The 16,371-nt window shown below is 37.6% G+C and overlaps 1 protein-coding gene across 1 annotated transcript in view; it reads left to right on the top strand.

The window, feature by feature from the left end:
* oxct1a (3-oxoacid CoA transferase 1a) overlaps positions 1–16,371 on the top strand; it is a 68,096-nt gene that overhangs the window by 10,207 nt on the left and 41,518 nt on the right. Inside the window, exons 4-7 of the mRNA XM_067413540.1 lie at positions 3,087–3,222; positions 3,389–3,538; positions 3,681–3,787; positions 5,602–5,662. Coding sequence (XP_067269641.1) covers positions 3,087–3,222; positions 3,389–3,538; positions 3,681–3,787; positions 5,602–5,662 — 454 coding nt within the window. The remainder of the gene's footprint in view (positions 1–3,086; positions 3,223–3,388; positions 3,539–3,680; positions 3,788–5,601; positions 5,663–16,371) is intronic.

The following is a 16,371-nucleotide window of genomic DNA, read 5'->3' as shown; positions in this document are numbered from 1 at the left end:
TTCTGGATCATGCAACACTGAAGACTCAGCCTTGCCATCACAGGAATAAATTGCATTTTAAAGTATAAAGGAATAGGTTATTTTTTTATTTTAAATTTGAATACTTCAATTTCGGTACAGCAGTTTTAAAAAGTTGCCTTTTATTTATTTTTATTCAACAGTGGTTTACTGAAAAAATTGTGTCTGTCCTTAAATTAATTCAATTATTAGTTTCTTAAAGATAATGCTGTAAATATAGGGAGCCCTTACTTGGGCTACAATGTAAAGGTTAAAAACAGAGCCCAACTATTAGCCTCAATTCAGTTATTTATTTTTTATTTGTTAGATATAATAATCAACACTCATAAGCATCACATAATGCGGTTTTTGCATTAACGTCTAAATCTAAATTATGATAATTTTTTTCTCCAATTCGTTGTTGAAATATAATTATAGGGCTGTCAAATCATAACTTATTTGAACAGGCTACATTAAATAAACAAGACATCACTAACAGGTTAAGTAGAATATAATGAATATATAGGCTAATATACACTCATCTAAAGGGTTATTAGGAACACCTGTTCAATTTCTCATTAATTCAATTCATTAATTAATTCAATCTATTCAACCAATCACATGGCAGTTTTTCAATGCATTTAGGGGTGTGGTCCTGGTCAAGACAATCTCCTGAACTCCAAACTGAATGTCAGAATGCGAAAGAAAGATGATTTAAGCAATGTTGAGCGTGGTATGGTTGTCTGTAGCCTGGCTCTGCCCTCCTACGTACTTCCGCTCAATTTTCATTTTCTTTCAGTACTACGTCTGGGACTGCTGTGTAGTCTTAGGTTTTCTCTGAACAAATTTTTACCGGTCCAATCTGCAAACAGAGGGAGTGGCTGAGAACGATGATATTGATGTCGAGCGCTAGTTTGAGATGTAGTTCAGTAATGGCGGCGGAGAAAGATGCAAACTAAACCATTCATTGCATTGTGGCACCGCTGCCGAATATCCAGAAGTTAAAGCCGGAGCAATAACAGTCTTTGCTGGGGTTTGTTGGTGGCCATGATGTTGTGGCCCTCCAACAGGGTAAATTCGGGAAAAGTTTGATTTTCCAGATCGCTTCGTTAGCGATGAAGGAGCTGGCTGAAGCTATTCTGACAGTAACTGTTTCTCGTGGGGTCGGAAGATATTGTTTATGTTACAGGGACTGGTCAGTTATTTTATTGCCGTCCGTCTCTCACCACCCATGTAAAAATCCCCGGCCGAGTTATCTAACTGCTTTTGACAAACGCAAGGTCGTGTTGATTTAACAGCTGTCCGAATCCACATCTCTTGCGTTTTCAACAATATATCACTTAAAAATTCACTGTTTGTAATCATTTTTGACCACTGCAGAACACCATACGGTTGCTTTGCTGTTATTAGGATGCATTTATAGACTTGTATTTCCTTAAAATGCTGGCAAGTATTTAGAAGAGCAATAGATTTCATCACCGCTCAAACAAATTAAAATAAAAGCACTTAAACTTTTGAATTGGTCCGTTTTTTTATAGCAGCATTTATTATCATACCAAGCATATGACATTTTATTTACAGCATACAATGATGTTACGGACCACGTGAGCTGATCACAAAGCTCTCCTGTCCACCGTGGCGTCCACCGTACCACTCATCTCCACAACAAATAGGAAAAAGAGTCTACAATTTGCACAAATTCACCAAAATCGGACAGTTGAAGCCTGGAAAAATGTTGCCAGGTCTAATGAGTCTTGTTTTCTGTTGAATCAGAATTTGGGGTAAACAGAATGAGAACATGGATCCATCATGCCTTGTTACCACTGTGGTGGAGGTGGTGTAATGGTGTGGGGGATGTTTTCTTGGCACTATTTTGGGCCCTTACTGCCAATTGGACATCGTTTAAATGCCACGGCCTACCTGAGCATTGTTTCTGACCATTTCCATCCCTTTATGACCAGCATGTTCCCATCCCCTAATGGCTACTTCCAGCAGGATAACGCACCCTTTCACAAAGCTCAAATCATTTCAAATTGGCTTCTTGAACATGACAATGAGTTCACTGTACTAAAATGGCCTCCACAGTCACCAGATCTCAACCCAATAGAGCATCTTTGGGATGTGGTGGAATGGGAGCTTCGTGTCCTGGATGTGCATCCCACAAATCTCCATCAACTGCAAGAGACTATTCTATCAATATGGGCCAACATTTCTAAAGAATGCTTTCAGCACCTTGTTGAATCAATGCCACGTAGAATTAAGGCAATTCTGAAGGCGAAAGGAGGTCAAACACAATATGGTGTTCCTAATAATCCTTTAGGTGAGTGTAGTGCATACCGTATATTAAGTGAAAGAGTTTGTTTCTCTAGTGAACTAACAGCTGTGGACAGTGATGCTATGGGACATTGCAGCTGTTTTGTCTCTCTGCAGTCGAAACACAGATTGAGCCATTACATGAGATATGATACATTTTAATGAGTTAAAATGTATCCTCAAAATACCTTGAGAGATACTAATTCACGTTTATTCTTTACGAAGAGATGGTTGCATTTACTCACGCGCTGCGTCGCAGTTTAAACTGACGCAGCACCTATACTGTCATTAGTCACGTCACATTAAAGCGCGCCAAAACAACATTTATCGTTTGAGTTGTGATAAAATGGATTGAATACTTAATATGTTTGTGTGGGAACCGCGCTTAAAACAAGCCGACTGTTAACTGTTAAAGATTGCATTCGTAACCATTCAGCAGAATCGGCAAACGTGCACCGAACCGAAAGCCCTGCTGTACCAAAACACAATAATACTGTTTTTACTATATTTTTAAGAAAATAAATGCAGACTTGGCAAACATATGAGACTTCTTTCAAAAAACTTTTTAAAAAATCTGGATAACTTTGAATGGTTGTCAGTGGGGAATGATATATTTTTTACAGTCATGTTGGGTAGTTATGGCATCTACAATAAGGTGTTTTTGAATAAAGTGATAATAAAATAATTGAGTTGTATATGCAATGAATTGGTTAAAATATATTGCAGAAAGACTTCTTTGTTTAGCTAAAGTTTTGGATTTTCTTTGTTTTATACAGAGTGGATGACTTTGGTCTGGGCCTGCTCCTTCGGACCAAACAGATCAAGCGTATGATATCATCATATGTGGGGGAGAATGTGGAGTTTGAGAGGCAGTATCTCAGTGGTGAGCTGGAAGTGGAGTTGACCCCACAGGTGAGACCATCCTTTACCCGCACCTTCAGAATAAACACTTTACCTTTGTTCTCATTGGCAAGTTTATTGCCCAGAACATGTATGCTAAAGATTTTAAAGTGCCAATCTTTCAAAACAAATCCAATCAGGTAGGTTTTGTTTACCCATTGTGCTGTGTTGACGGCAGGGCACACTAGCGGAGCGGATCAGGGCCGGTGGCGCAGGTGTACCTGCCTTCTTCACTGCCACAGGCTATGGCACACTCATCCAAGAGGGGGGCTCTCCGATCAAATACAACAAGGACGGCACCATTGCCATCGCCAGTGAACCCAGAGAGGTCAGTTGTCGCTCATCTTCCAGTTTTTCCAGTGATGCAATCATACAGCTCATGTCTCTGCAGATGAGGTTTGATTGCTATTAATATAGCGGAAGTGTGATCAGTAAAAATAGATATAGGAACTATTACTGTCATGTTTCAGGTGCGTGAATTTAATGGACGACACTTCATCATGGAAAAAGCCATCACAGGTGACTTTGCGCTGGTCAAAGCCTGGAAAGCGGACAAAGCTGGAAATGTCATCTTCAGGTACAAATGTTTGTTCTTCTAGACAGACTAGAAGTTGTTTTCCTTAACCCAAAAGTATCACATGTTCACTGGTGTAGTTGGTGTTTTGCCCAAACCTGAAAATAGCTCCTTTCTCTCACCTTACTGTTTCCATTTAGCACATACCCACACTGAAGACAAGGCCACATTAGACACTTTTTGAAAAGGAGACATAAACAGTACCTTATTTTAGATACAATTCTAAACACAGTAGACAAGGCAAACTATTAAAATGGCTGTCATTTCAAACCCAGTCATTTCCATTCATTATACAACCCACAGAGAATAACGATATAAAGTAGTGTTAAAATACTTAAAGGGATAGTTCACCCAAAAAGGAAAATGATCTCATAGTTTACACTCCCTCAAGCCATCCTAGGTGTATATGACATTTTTCTTTCAGACGAATACAATCTGATTTATATAAAAAATGCCAAAATTTGAAGCCCAAAAAGTGCATCCATCCATTATAAAAGTAATCCATCCGACTCCAGGAGGTTAATACACACGCTTTTTTGGGCTTCAATTTTTGGGATGCCATTATAATGCTTGGATTAGCCAGAACATTTCTTAATATAACTCCGATTGTATTCATCTAAAAGAAGAATGTCGTATACACCTAGGATGGCTTAAGGGTGAGTAAATCATGGGCTAATTTTAATGTTTGGGTGAACTTTAAAGAAGTAGAGAAAAAAGAAAATAGTACAATTATATCTTTTAAAAATATTGTTAAATGCATTACTGTACAGAGATTTGGAGTCAGTAAGATTTTTAAAAGGTTTTTGAAAGAAGTGTCTTATGTACATTAAAATATATTTATTGTAGTATTATAAATATTATTACTTATAATATTTAATAATAACTGTATGACTTTAATATCTGTATTATTACTATTTGAAGATCTCTTGTATTTTAATGTATTAAAATGTAATTTATTCTTAAAATAAAGTGTCTTCATTGTCACATGATCCTTCAGAAATAATTATAATATGCTTGATTTGTATGACTTGCGGCTCAATAAACTTTTCTTATTATTATTAATGTTCATTATAATGTTTAATGTGTTTGTGGAAATCATACCCATTTCGTGATTCTTTGAATAGTAATACAAAAAATATAGGTATGTTGATATATAAAACGTTTATAAATATTATTATAAAATAGCTGTGTGTGGTTAAAAAAAAAAGTTGTTGATTTGAGGTAAATATGATTGCTCATTTACATTTTCTGTGTTACATCAATTAATATGTAGTATTTTGTTTTACCACAAGGGTGCACTGTTTCTTTTTCAAAAAAAAAAAAAGTACTGTTGTTATATCCATATTGAACCAGTTGCCATATTGGCACCAATATGGATGATGACTTCAATAGTTGTTTTGGGTACACTTTATTTCAATGGTCCACTTTTGACTTTCCATTAACTTTAAGTAACTTTGCAACTACATGTCAAATAACTCTCTTTAGAGTATTAATAGACTGTAGCGTTAGTAATATTAGTTGACATGTACTTACAAAGTTACCTATAGTCAGTTGAATTTCTGTTGGGGATGATCATAATAAAGAGTTAGCAGATATTAAGCAGATATTAAGTTACTTATTGTTAGTAGAATGTCTAAAGTGGACTATCAAAATAAAGTGTTAAATGGCTTATTTCACCGTATTTAATCATTATTGCCTCTTACATAGAGGAAATAACATGTCACCCTTTCATACATAACATTTCACCTCAGCTCTACATGTTTGAAGTTGGTTTTACAGAATTTTTTTTTATGAGGATGTACTTTTTTTTTTATCAGGAAAACAGCACGAAACTTCAACCAGCCCATGTGCAAGGCAGCCAAGATCACAATTGTGGAGGTAGGTGAATACCACATGACTTCTGCCCACATGCTTCTGTCAGATCCTGATTGGATGTATTATTACGTGTTTAAAAGCTTGTGCATATATCATGTTATATGCGCCTATAAATTCAATTCCTCCAACATACATCTCTCCTCCTGCATTTCATTTCATCATTGTTTTTCACATAAACAAAAATAAATTGTTGGTTTCGTCTAGGTCTTTGAAGTTTTTTCCCCCATTCACTCGTTTTTTTTCCATTTCCTTTCTACTGCGAGCGCTTTTCAAACACTTGTCTGCATATCAAATATGCTTTTATCTAAGCCTTTGTTCAAAACACGCAGCTACGAACAAAAGACTTATCAAAAAGCATTTTCAGTTGCCATGAACAAACTCCATTAATTAATCTGGTCTTCCATCATCCCCGTTCTTTCTCTTGCAGCCTTGGTTTGAAATGTAACTACTGAATTTAAACCCTCTGAGCAGATATTTCTGTGACTAGTCTTCACCTGCTGTCTACCAATCGATCCATTACTAGCAGTATCTTTAGGAAGGAAGACTTTTAGCTCACTCTGATTCTTTAATTGTCTTCTGCTACAATTGTGCCGGATACCATCAGCGCATTAGAGCTTTTATTTGTCAGGTTTTCAATCTTTATTGTGGCTATACAGCAATATGAGCAGTTATTAGTGGCCAGTATCATCTTACAATACGGTTATTGAGGTCCCAATATAGATAAGCTTATCAATTCTCTGAACACACAGTAATGGTTAAAGGCCTTTTTCAGTGTTTGTGCATCTGGTGATAAAAGCCATCTTGCTAGGAGAATGAATCAGTTGGCTAAGTGCTGAGCAATAGTGTGTATCTTGCATTCTGTCTCTGTTTGACTGGTTAAGATGTTGTTTGTGTGGTGCCACTGCCAACCCCTTCAGCTTTTGCAGCAGGGAGACAGAATAAAGATTGACTCACTGCCATCCCTTTTGTCTTGGGATGAGACAAGAAAACAGTCATCTGGTTTACTACAGGTGTCGGGTCTGTCTTGTCTGTTTTAAAAGGTTTACTGGAGTGGTCGATTTATATGCACTGGTGTTCAAAAGTTTTAAAAAGCAAATGTGCTTTTATTCAGCAAGGACACATTAAATTGATCCAAATGTACAGTAAATATTTACAATGTTACACAATATTTTTATTTCAAATAAAAGCTGTTATTTAGAATTTTCTAATCTCACAATCTTTCTATTTAACACAAAAACCTATAGAGAAAAAAATTAGGCAGCACAACTGTAATTATTTTCTGTAATATAACTGATTTGACTTGAACAACAACAACAATGAAAAGTTGTTTTTCTTATTTCAGGATGAAATATTTTTCATCCTTATGATTTTGATACAGTAATCAGAACAAACAGCTGGATGATGTACATAACCATTTGTCTGACTCAATTCATCACAAATCACAAAATCCACAAATTCCCACCAGAAGGGGGGAAGAGGCATAGACAACTCCAAATCATTCTTGAATTGTACTTCAGAATGAATAACAATCAGTATCTCTTCAACACAGTACCTGTTAGTGGGTGGGAAATATATTAGGCAGCAAGTGAATAAAGTTGATGTGTTAGAAGCAGGAAATATGGGCAAGCGGAAGGATTTAATGGCAACAGGGTCATGGGTGGCCAAGGCTCAATGATGAACGTGAGGAGCGAAGGCTGGCCCATGTGGTCTGATCAAACAGAAAAGCTACTGTAGCTCAAATTGTTTAAGAAGTTAATGCTGGTTCTGATAGAAAACTAACCCCTTTTATACTCCCGAAAGCGGCAGCAAATGGGCATGTAAGCATCAGAATTGGACCACGAAGCAATGGAAGAAGGTGGCCTGATGAATCATGTTTTCTTTAAAGGGGTCATATAATGGTACAGGCACTTTTACAATCAGATTGTATAGAAATGTGTGTTAGCAGTGCCTGTACACAACCATCCTATAATGATAAAAATACATCAAGTGTTTTTTTTTAAATCTCCTTATGTTCCCCCCCCCCGTCTCAAATCGAGGCATCACAAACCGTGTGACGTCACACTATCTGACGCCCCGCCCACGAATGTTGATTGACAGCAGCATTTCACCTGAGATCCGCCCTGAGCGAGCTCTGTCTTCAGCACAGTCTGGCGTTGTATAAGTAGAGACGCTGGAGCAGAATGCCGTCTAAGCGATTGTGGTGTTCTGTTCTTGGGTGTAATAATGAACACAGCACTCATTCTAATATTCCTAAATCAGAACCGCTGAAGACGCAGTGGCTGAGTTTTGTTTGTGCGAACCGCAAAGCATTTCTCACCAGACTGCTTTATATCCGATGGTCAGTAACTTCTAAAGCAGGTTTAGCTCCTGAATAAAGATCTGTACCAGCTCTTCGTGTTCCTGCTGATTCTCCAGAAGTGAGTGTAGTTTGAAACGCTTCAATTTGAATGCAGCTACAGTTTTAAGGGGTAAGTTAAATTACGGCATGCTTTCTATGTATGACGTTCTCAATATAATTCATAATCCCACGTTTATAATGAACAACGCGTTATGGTTATTGTGTTATTACAAACTGCTGGTTTTAAAGTTATTGTGGACATGGTAACACTAAGCTTGATTATGTAGATGGTTTATAACGGTATCTGTTACTGTAAAAAAAAAATTGTTGTAACAGTTATTACAATGCATAGATAACGTTACGCATCACTGACAAACCGACATTAACAGAAAAAAAAGTTTTTATTGGCATTAGGTGTAGCAGCAATCTGTCAATGAACTAAGGTATACATCAGTAAACACATAGCATCTGTGCTAACATTACCCTGCCAGTACATAAAGATAGATCAAAGAGACATTACGTTAACCAACCATTCAGAAACGTCCTGTTTAGCCTTAAAGGCCCTTTCACACCGGACGCGTAACGAAAAAGCGAAACGAATAAGTGAATATTTCGCATGCCAATACTTCGCGTCAAAACCATTCACATCAGCCGCGACACGAATTTGCAACGTTTCAGAGCTCCAACATTCCAAAAAATTTGCTGCGTCAGCTGAGAAAACACGGACAGTGAAGATGAGCTTTTCATTTTATTTAAAAGACGGTTTCGGGTGCAACCCAGTCTTGAAGGACAGAGAGTCTGAAGGGGAGTATGCTAATCATGTACAGGAGCTAAATCTTTATCATGGCCGGTTCTGCACTTAGTATTTTCTTAAGTCTGTGGGACAATTTGAGGATCTCATCCCGAGAAAGCAGCGCATCTGACGAGACAAACCGCGCTCTTCAGGAACCAATCCATCCGGTCTGTTTCCAGTTCAGTCACAATGTAAACATTTAAGTGCCACAGACATACTGATGGCAACACATTCACTTTCCATAATCGCGGACATAAGGTAAAAAAAAAAAAAGATGTATAAAAGGTTAACTTTGGTTATTTTAAAAGGTTATTGCTGTCTGTAAACACAGTAGTAAACACAGCTGCAGATGCACAGCTTTGACTAGACCTACAGCTGTAATCTCATGAGATATGCCATACCTGGCAATGGTTAATGTTGAGTGAATAGCTCATGACATCAACTTGACATTTCGTCACCTTTGTTTTCTTGTATGTGATTGGTTGAAGCCGTTTTTGACGCCGCTAGAGTAAAAAAAAATCGAAACTTAAACGAAAAAAATAAATGCCGTTTTTTCGCTGCAGCACATTCGCGCTTCGGTGTGGAAGCGCTCATTACACAAACAGCTGACCAAAAAATAAAACCATCGTGTGAATTATTCGCACGTCAAAATCGCGTCCAGTGTGAAAGAGCCTTAAATGTCGAATTTCGTTGGAGCTGTCATCTTGTCCCGGGTCCGATTCCAGTTCAAATTGATAAAGTTACACAGATGTGTCCTCAGAGACTCCCATTGCCATTATGTCGCCTCTACTGTTGTCAAGGGCAACAGCTCCATGTGCCGGCCCACAGAACAGAGGGGCAGGGTCATTTATCATTTAAAGACGTATGCACTGAAATGGCTTGGTGAAAACAGAGCTGTTTCTGACCAGGGGCACGTTCTTCGTACGTCGCTAACTCAGTTAGCTGGATTTGATTGTTGACGATTTGGCTTGATCTCGGATTGTTTGGTTCATCCTGGACTTGCTGTCATAGCAACAGGTCCGTCAGCTTAAACCTGCTTGAGAGCAGCTTATTTCATGTAAACAGGATTAGATCGCATCTTGAAGTGATACTTAAAATCTGTCCCAGGCACTGCTACTTTATTACAAGTGTTCATTACTGAACCAGGGGCAATAATAATTTAAAATCATAATAAATATTAAAATAAATTATTTAAAAATAATATTTTAATGTTGCGTAATATTTGGGTATAATACTATAGACACAGTCACTTGATTGAGAGATTTATTTGTGAATTGTGATGGAATAATTACTTTATAGTTGTATTGGAGGTTTACACCCATTGTGCAGTTAATCTTCGTCGTGCATTAATTTGAGTGATGACGGATATTATGGGAGTTCATCAAAACGGTTCACATTTAATTGATCTAAAGCCCCGTTCACACTGCCAGCGATTTTTGTCACTGCATGTCGCCAGCGCCAGAGATCCATGTCGCTAGTGGGCGTTCCCATTACGGGTTGCATATAAACGTCATTGGTTGTCGCTCAAGAAAATTGCTTCTCGTTTGCATAAAGTTGACATTTCTGAACTTTTGTCGTGTGTCTCGCGTCGCTTGACATGCCCACATTTTGTCGCCAACAGTCACTGTTGCTCGTGTCGCCGGAAGTCGCCAGCGCTCCATTGAAATGAATGGGATCATTCCGCTTTTTTTGGTGTGATCGGGGCTTAACTTTTATGTTGGTTTGGTCGTTTCCTTATAAAGGTCCAGAAATTCGTGTTTTTTCTTCTTTCTTTTTTAACTTTTTTGCCAGGTGGCTTTTTTAATTATATGATGTCATTACATTGTCTTGACACCAGCCAATCGCTGCATTGCTGATCGTGGTTTCGAGTATCGATGTATCTGCCCTCTTCAGGGAATATAGGCACGAGCAGTGATCTCAGGTAATTTAACTTAATCCGGATATTTTAATCCAATCCGCAAATTCGTTTGAAGAACCAAATTAGCCAGAGATCAGTTATCACGATTAAAAGATCCGGGATCTGTCAAATCATTTCAGATGTATAAAGCGAGGTACGAAGAACAGGCCCCATGTAAAATAATGTTTTCTTACAATACTAATGAGAATTTTTAATTAAAGTATATTACAAAGTTTTCATATTAACTTGGCATTAATATGGCAAGTTAAAATGGCATTATGTGACCCCTTTAACATCACGTGGTTGGCCGGGTACGGCGTGTGTGCATCACTACCTGGGGAACACATGGCTCCAGCATACACTATAGGAAGAAAGCAAGCCGGTTAAATTGATTTGATTTTAAATCCTTTTTTATAATCAATTGAAGACATAAAGTTATACCCAATGCATATAGTGGAAATCTTGTTCAAGTGCATTTTGAGACCATAGTGGTTGTGACCCAGTTTTTTCAAGTACATCTCTTTTCTCAGACAGGACCATCCTGTTTCCTGCACATGAAAATCACCCTTACAGTCCTTGACTAGCTTATTATGGAGTGCTAGCTTAAACCATGGCCCATGTTTTACTTAAAAGAGGCTGTCATTTGATTCGGCCCTTCACATGTATCCCCCTGACGGTTTCATATGTTATTTGTCTGTGGAGTGCACTATATTTTATGGCTTCAGCATTTCTTTTACTTTCTGACATCTGATTTTCACTCTAATGTAGCTGAGGCCATATTTAGCTGCGTGGAAGGGAGACAGTGTTTTATGATCATCCAGTTATAATCTGCCAAAAGCCGGAGCCATGTTGAATTATTTCCTCTCAATTGGCTGGCTGATGAGGCTTGCCAATGGCTCAGCGTTTCGAGAGAAGCGTTTCTGTTGCCTGTCAGAGCCAGGCGCTGGAAATGCTGATGCCACTGGAGGAAACAGCCACCTTATTTCCTCTCGTTATAAAACAGACAGCGTCCTAATTAACAGGATATCTGATAGCTGTGTGTCTATAAAGCTGCTATATTCCTAGTGAAATAAAATGAACTGATCATTAGCATTAATCAAAGGAAATGCAGATTACTAAAAATAAAATAATAATAAAGCAGGCAAAATCAATTTGGCCAGCCGGTTGCCAGGCGACAGAAGCCTGCGCAGCAGATCTGTGGCATATTCCAGTTATCGCAGGTACAATGCATTGTGGGACGCAAGGGCAGTTGGTTCAAACAAGGCCATATTTGCTAGTCACATTAGCTGTAAAGGTACCGATCTGTTCTTTTTCAAATTTCGTTGAAACGACAGGTTGCATGAAATGGGTTTTCCAGGATAGGGCTAATTGGTTATTGATGAAATTCGTCCTCAAAGGTATCATCTTTCCGCCTACCTCTGTCCAATTTCAAAACGCTGATTATCCTTTTGGTTTGTTGCACATAAATTACCAGTGCAACAGCTGGGGCGTTGTGAGCGAGATCAGGGATATTGCCAAATGTGAAGCCAGTAGGTTGTAGTGTTGATTTTTCAATATCCTATTTTAATCAAATAACCACCAAGTAAAATATATGAGTATTTCTTTATGTTAAGATTTTCTTTTATTATTAGAGGTGCACCGATTGCAAATTTCTTGGTGTGACCTACCGATACTGATTTTTCTAGATCCTTTAGAGAACTATAACTGACAGTATATCCAAACAAAAATCTACTTTTCATTAAAAAAAAACAAAGTAAAAAGATGGTAATAAAATAAGAACAAATAAACTAATTTCAAACAACAGCACAAAAAAATGCAACAGAATAAAAGAGTGATTAAACGCACATACACAACAAAAAAGGAGAGTATATTCAGGTAAGAATTTAGAAATACTACAGATATTATAGTAATCAAATGTAAAATAACCTTGGATAGTGTTTATTGTATAAATTTGACACTGATTACTGCTTACAATTAGTTACAAAAGTTATTCAGTCAAGAGCAGAGAGTGATTTTCTTTGTCTTTTGTTCTTGTTGTTATTAATGACAGACAGCAGCAGGAATATTTGACTGCTGTCACTTTAAGAGTTTATATAGCTAGCTACTATTGTTCTTATGAATGCAACTTTCATGTTTCAATTAATTGACAGATAAACTGCGCTCATTAAAGAGGGCAAATGTTATCATTCAACTGAACTATGTATATGCATTTTTAAACGCATAGGATATTTATTGCATGGATGAAACATTGATATGTTAATATATGTAAGATATGTGGCCAGGGGTTGGGTTTAAAATCAGTCAGAGCTAGAAATGTCTCTTCATATTTACAGGTACAGCTTCATATTACAGGCAGACTATTTTTGACCCCATCCCCTCACCCCCCTTCATTGGAGAACAAGCCATCTTTAGAGGGAACAACTCCCCCGTAACTTGCACCCCTGTACAGCTAATTTAAACGAAATAAATATTAAGTAAATTCAAAAGTGGATGCATTGTTTTTTTAAGATCTGTATGACATTTTGAACAAGGTACATCGTTGTTCTTTTTAATAAAGCTCTTGCTTTTTTAATTAGCTTTCATTTTACCTTTCAAGGTTTCTAAAGGACACAAATACCAAATGTATTATGAAAAAGTATAATAGAATCAGTTTCAGACTTGTGAACAAAATGTTGGAATAGAACGAATAAGTACACGAATTTCAAAAATATGTTTATATGTACAGATAAGGTTGGCATAAGGTTGAGTAAATAAAAATAGAACGTTAATTTTTATGTGAATTATCCCTTGAAATACTCTCCACCCATACATTTTGCACCTGAAAGGAAAACTACAAATGCAAATGAAATTTTAGTAATCATAGTCAATAAACTTGTGAACTAAATGTTGGAATAGAACAAATAAGTACACTGTTTTCAAAAGTAAGTTTATGTGCAGATACTGTATGATAATCAACTGTGTTTACATTGTAGATTGCCATGTTAGTTTATTTAAAGACTGAACTCCATTTTATAAAGGCCCTTGGCATAGATTCATTTTATGAAAATGTGCAACATGTCGATAAATACCTTTTTAAAACTTTAAAAGAGGACCCCTTCTCTTCCGTTGATGCATATCCCCCTCAAGGGCCACTTGAGTGAAGTGGTAATTGTATTTAGCCACAGGTTGGCGGCCCCTCAAGGTGCTTGCTGCTGATAGGCTGGCTCTAACATACTCATACTGAGCTGAAACTTCCTTCAAAAACATCTGGAGAGGACGAAGAAGAGAACGTGTTTTTTTAGGAGAAATAGACAAACTTTAACTACACAAAATGCATCCTCAGTATATTCAAACATACCTTGTTTTTTGCTCATTAGAACATTTCACGTTGTTAGCTTAGTGCTTTTCATGCCTTCATTGGCTTTTTGGATTTGTCTCATCATGCTTACTGACACAAAGCCTAACTATTTTTGAAGATTACCATTCGTATGCCGTCTGTTGCTAACACTTGGCACTGGATATGAAGCGAGACGTGTAAAAATAAACACGTAATCATTTTTAGCTACCTGCATGATTCAAAGCGATATGTAGCGTACACTCATGTTTCTGATAGAGACACCGTTTCGTAACAACATGTGCCCATCAGCTTCTGCAGATTTAACCGGCTTTGACAAGGCTCACAGTCCAAAAACAGAACAAACCCTTGGAAATAAAGGCTTCTCTGTGTACCTCAAGGATTTTGTATCCCTGTTTTCCTTCTCCTAGGTGACATCAAGCTTATTTTCATTCTCATTGAAAACCAAATGCTGCTTCAGAGAAAGACATGTCAATCTGAGTTTATCCCCTGGGGGCTGCTTCTATGTATATAATATGTGGTGTATAGTATAATGTAATAATTATATATATATATATATATATATATATATATATATATATATATATATATATATATATATAATACAGTGCCTTGCCAAAGTATTTGGCCCCCTTGAACTTTGCGACCTTTGGCCACATTTCAGGCTTCAAACATAAAGATATAGAACTGTAATTTTTTTTGTGAAGAATCAACAACAAGTGGCACACAATCATAAAGTGGAATGAAATTTATTGGATATTTCAAACTTTTTTAACAAATCAAAAACTGAAAAATTGGGCTTGCAAAATTATTCGGCCCCTTTACTTTCAGTGCAGCAAACTCTCTCCAGAAGTTCAGTGAGGATCTCTGAATGATCCAACGTTGACCTAAATGACTAATGATGATAAATAGAATCCACCTGTGTGTAATCAAGTCTCCGTATAAATGCACCTGCACTGTGATAGTCTCAGAGGTCCGTTTAAAGCGCAGAGAGCATCATGAAGAACAAGGAACACACCAGGAAGATCTGAGATACTGTTGTGGAGAAGCCGGATTTGGATACAACATTTCCCAAGCTTTAAAAATCCCAAGGAGTACTGTGCAAGTGATAATATTGAAATGGAAGGAGTATCAGACCACTGCAAATCTACCAAGACCTGGCCTTCCCTCTAAACTTTCAGCTCATACAAGGAGAAGACTGATCAGAGATGCAGCCAAGAGGCCTATGATCACTCTAGATGAACTGCAGAGATCTACAGCTGAGGTGGGAGACTCTGTCCATAGGACAACAATCAGTCATATACTGCACAAATCTGGCCTTTCTGGAAGAGTGGCAAGAAGAAAGCAATTTCTTAAAGATATCCATAAAAAGCGTAATTTAAAGTTTGCCACAAGTCACCTGGGAGACACACCAAACACGTGGAAGAAGGTGCTCTGGTCAGATGAAACCAAAATTGAACTTTTTGGTAACAATGCAAAACGTTATGTTTGGCGTAAAAGCAACACAGCTCATCACCCTGAACACACCATCCCCACTGTCAAACATGGTGGTGGCAGCATCATGGTTTGGGCCTGCTTTTCTTCAGCAGGGACAGGAAAGATGGTTAAAATTGATGGGAAGATGGATGGAGCCAAATACAGGACCATTCTGGAAGAAAACCTGATGGAGTCTGCAAAAGACCTAAGACTGGGGCAGAGATTTGTCTTCCAACAAGACAATGATCCAAAACTTAAAGCAAAATCTACAATGGAATGGTTCAAAAATAAAAATATCCAGGTGTTAGAATGGCCAAGTCAACGTCCAGACCTGAATCCAATCGAGAATCTGTGGAAAGAACTGAAAACTGCTGTTCACAAACGCTCTCCATCCAACTTTACTGAGCTCGAGCTGTTCTGCAACGAGGAATGGACAAACATTTCAGTCTCTCGATGTGCAAAACTGATAGAGACATACCCCAAGCGACTTGCAGCAATAATCGCTGCAAAAGGTGGCGCTACAAAGTATTAACTTAAGGGGGCCGAATAACTTTGCACGCCCGATTTTTCCGTTTTTGATTTCTTAAAAAAGTTTGAAATATTCACTAAATTTAGTTCCACTTCATGATTGTGTCCCACTTGTTGTTGATTCTTCACAAAATGTTAGTTTCCTATCATTATGTTTGAAGCCTCAAATGTGGCAAAAGGTCGCAAAGTTCAAGGGGGCCGAATACTTTCGCAAGGCACTGTATATATATATATATATAAAATGACGTGACGCCTATTTTTTTCCAATTAAAAACTGGTTTAAATGCATAAAAATATGCCATATATATGTAGTACCTCTCCCATTTACTCACTTTCATTTTTCAAG

This window comes from Pseudorasbora parva, chromosome 13, assembly GCF_024679245.1.
Source record: "Pseudorasbora parva isolate DD20220531a chromosome 13, ASM2467924v1, whole genome shotgun sequence".
Taxonomy (NCBI): domain Eukaryota; kingdom Metazoa; phylum Chordata; class Actinopteri; order Cypriniformes; family Gobionidae; genus Pseudorasbora; species Pseudorasbora parva.
This window is presented reverse-complemented; position numbering and strand designations above follow the sequence as displayed.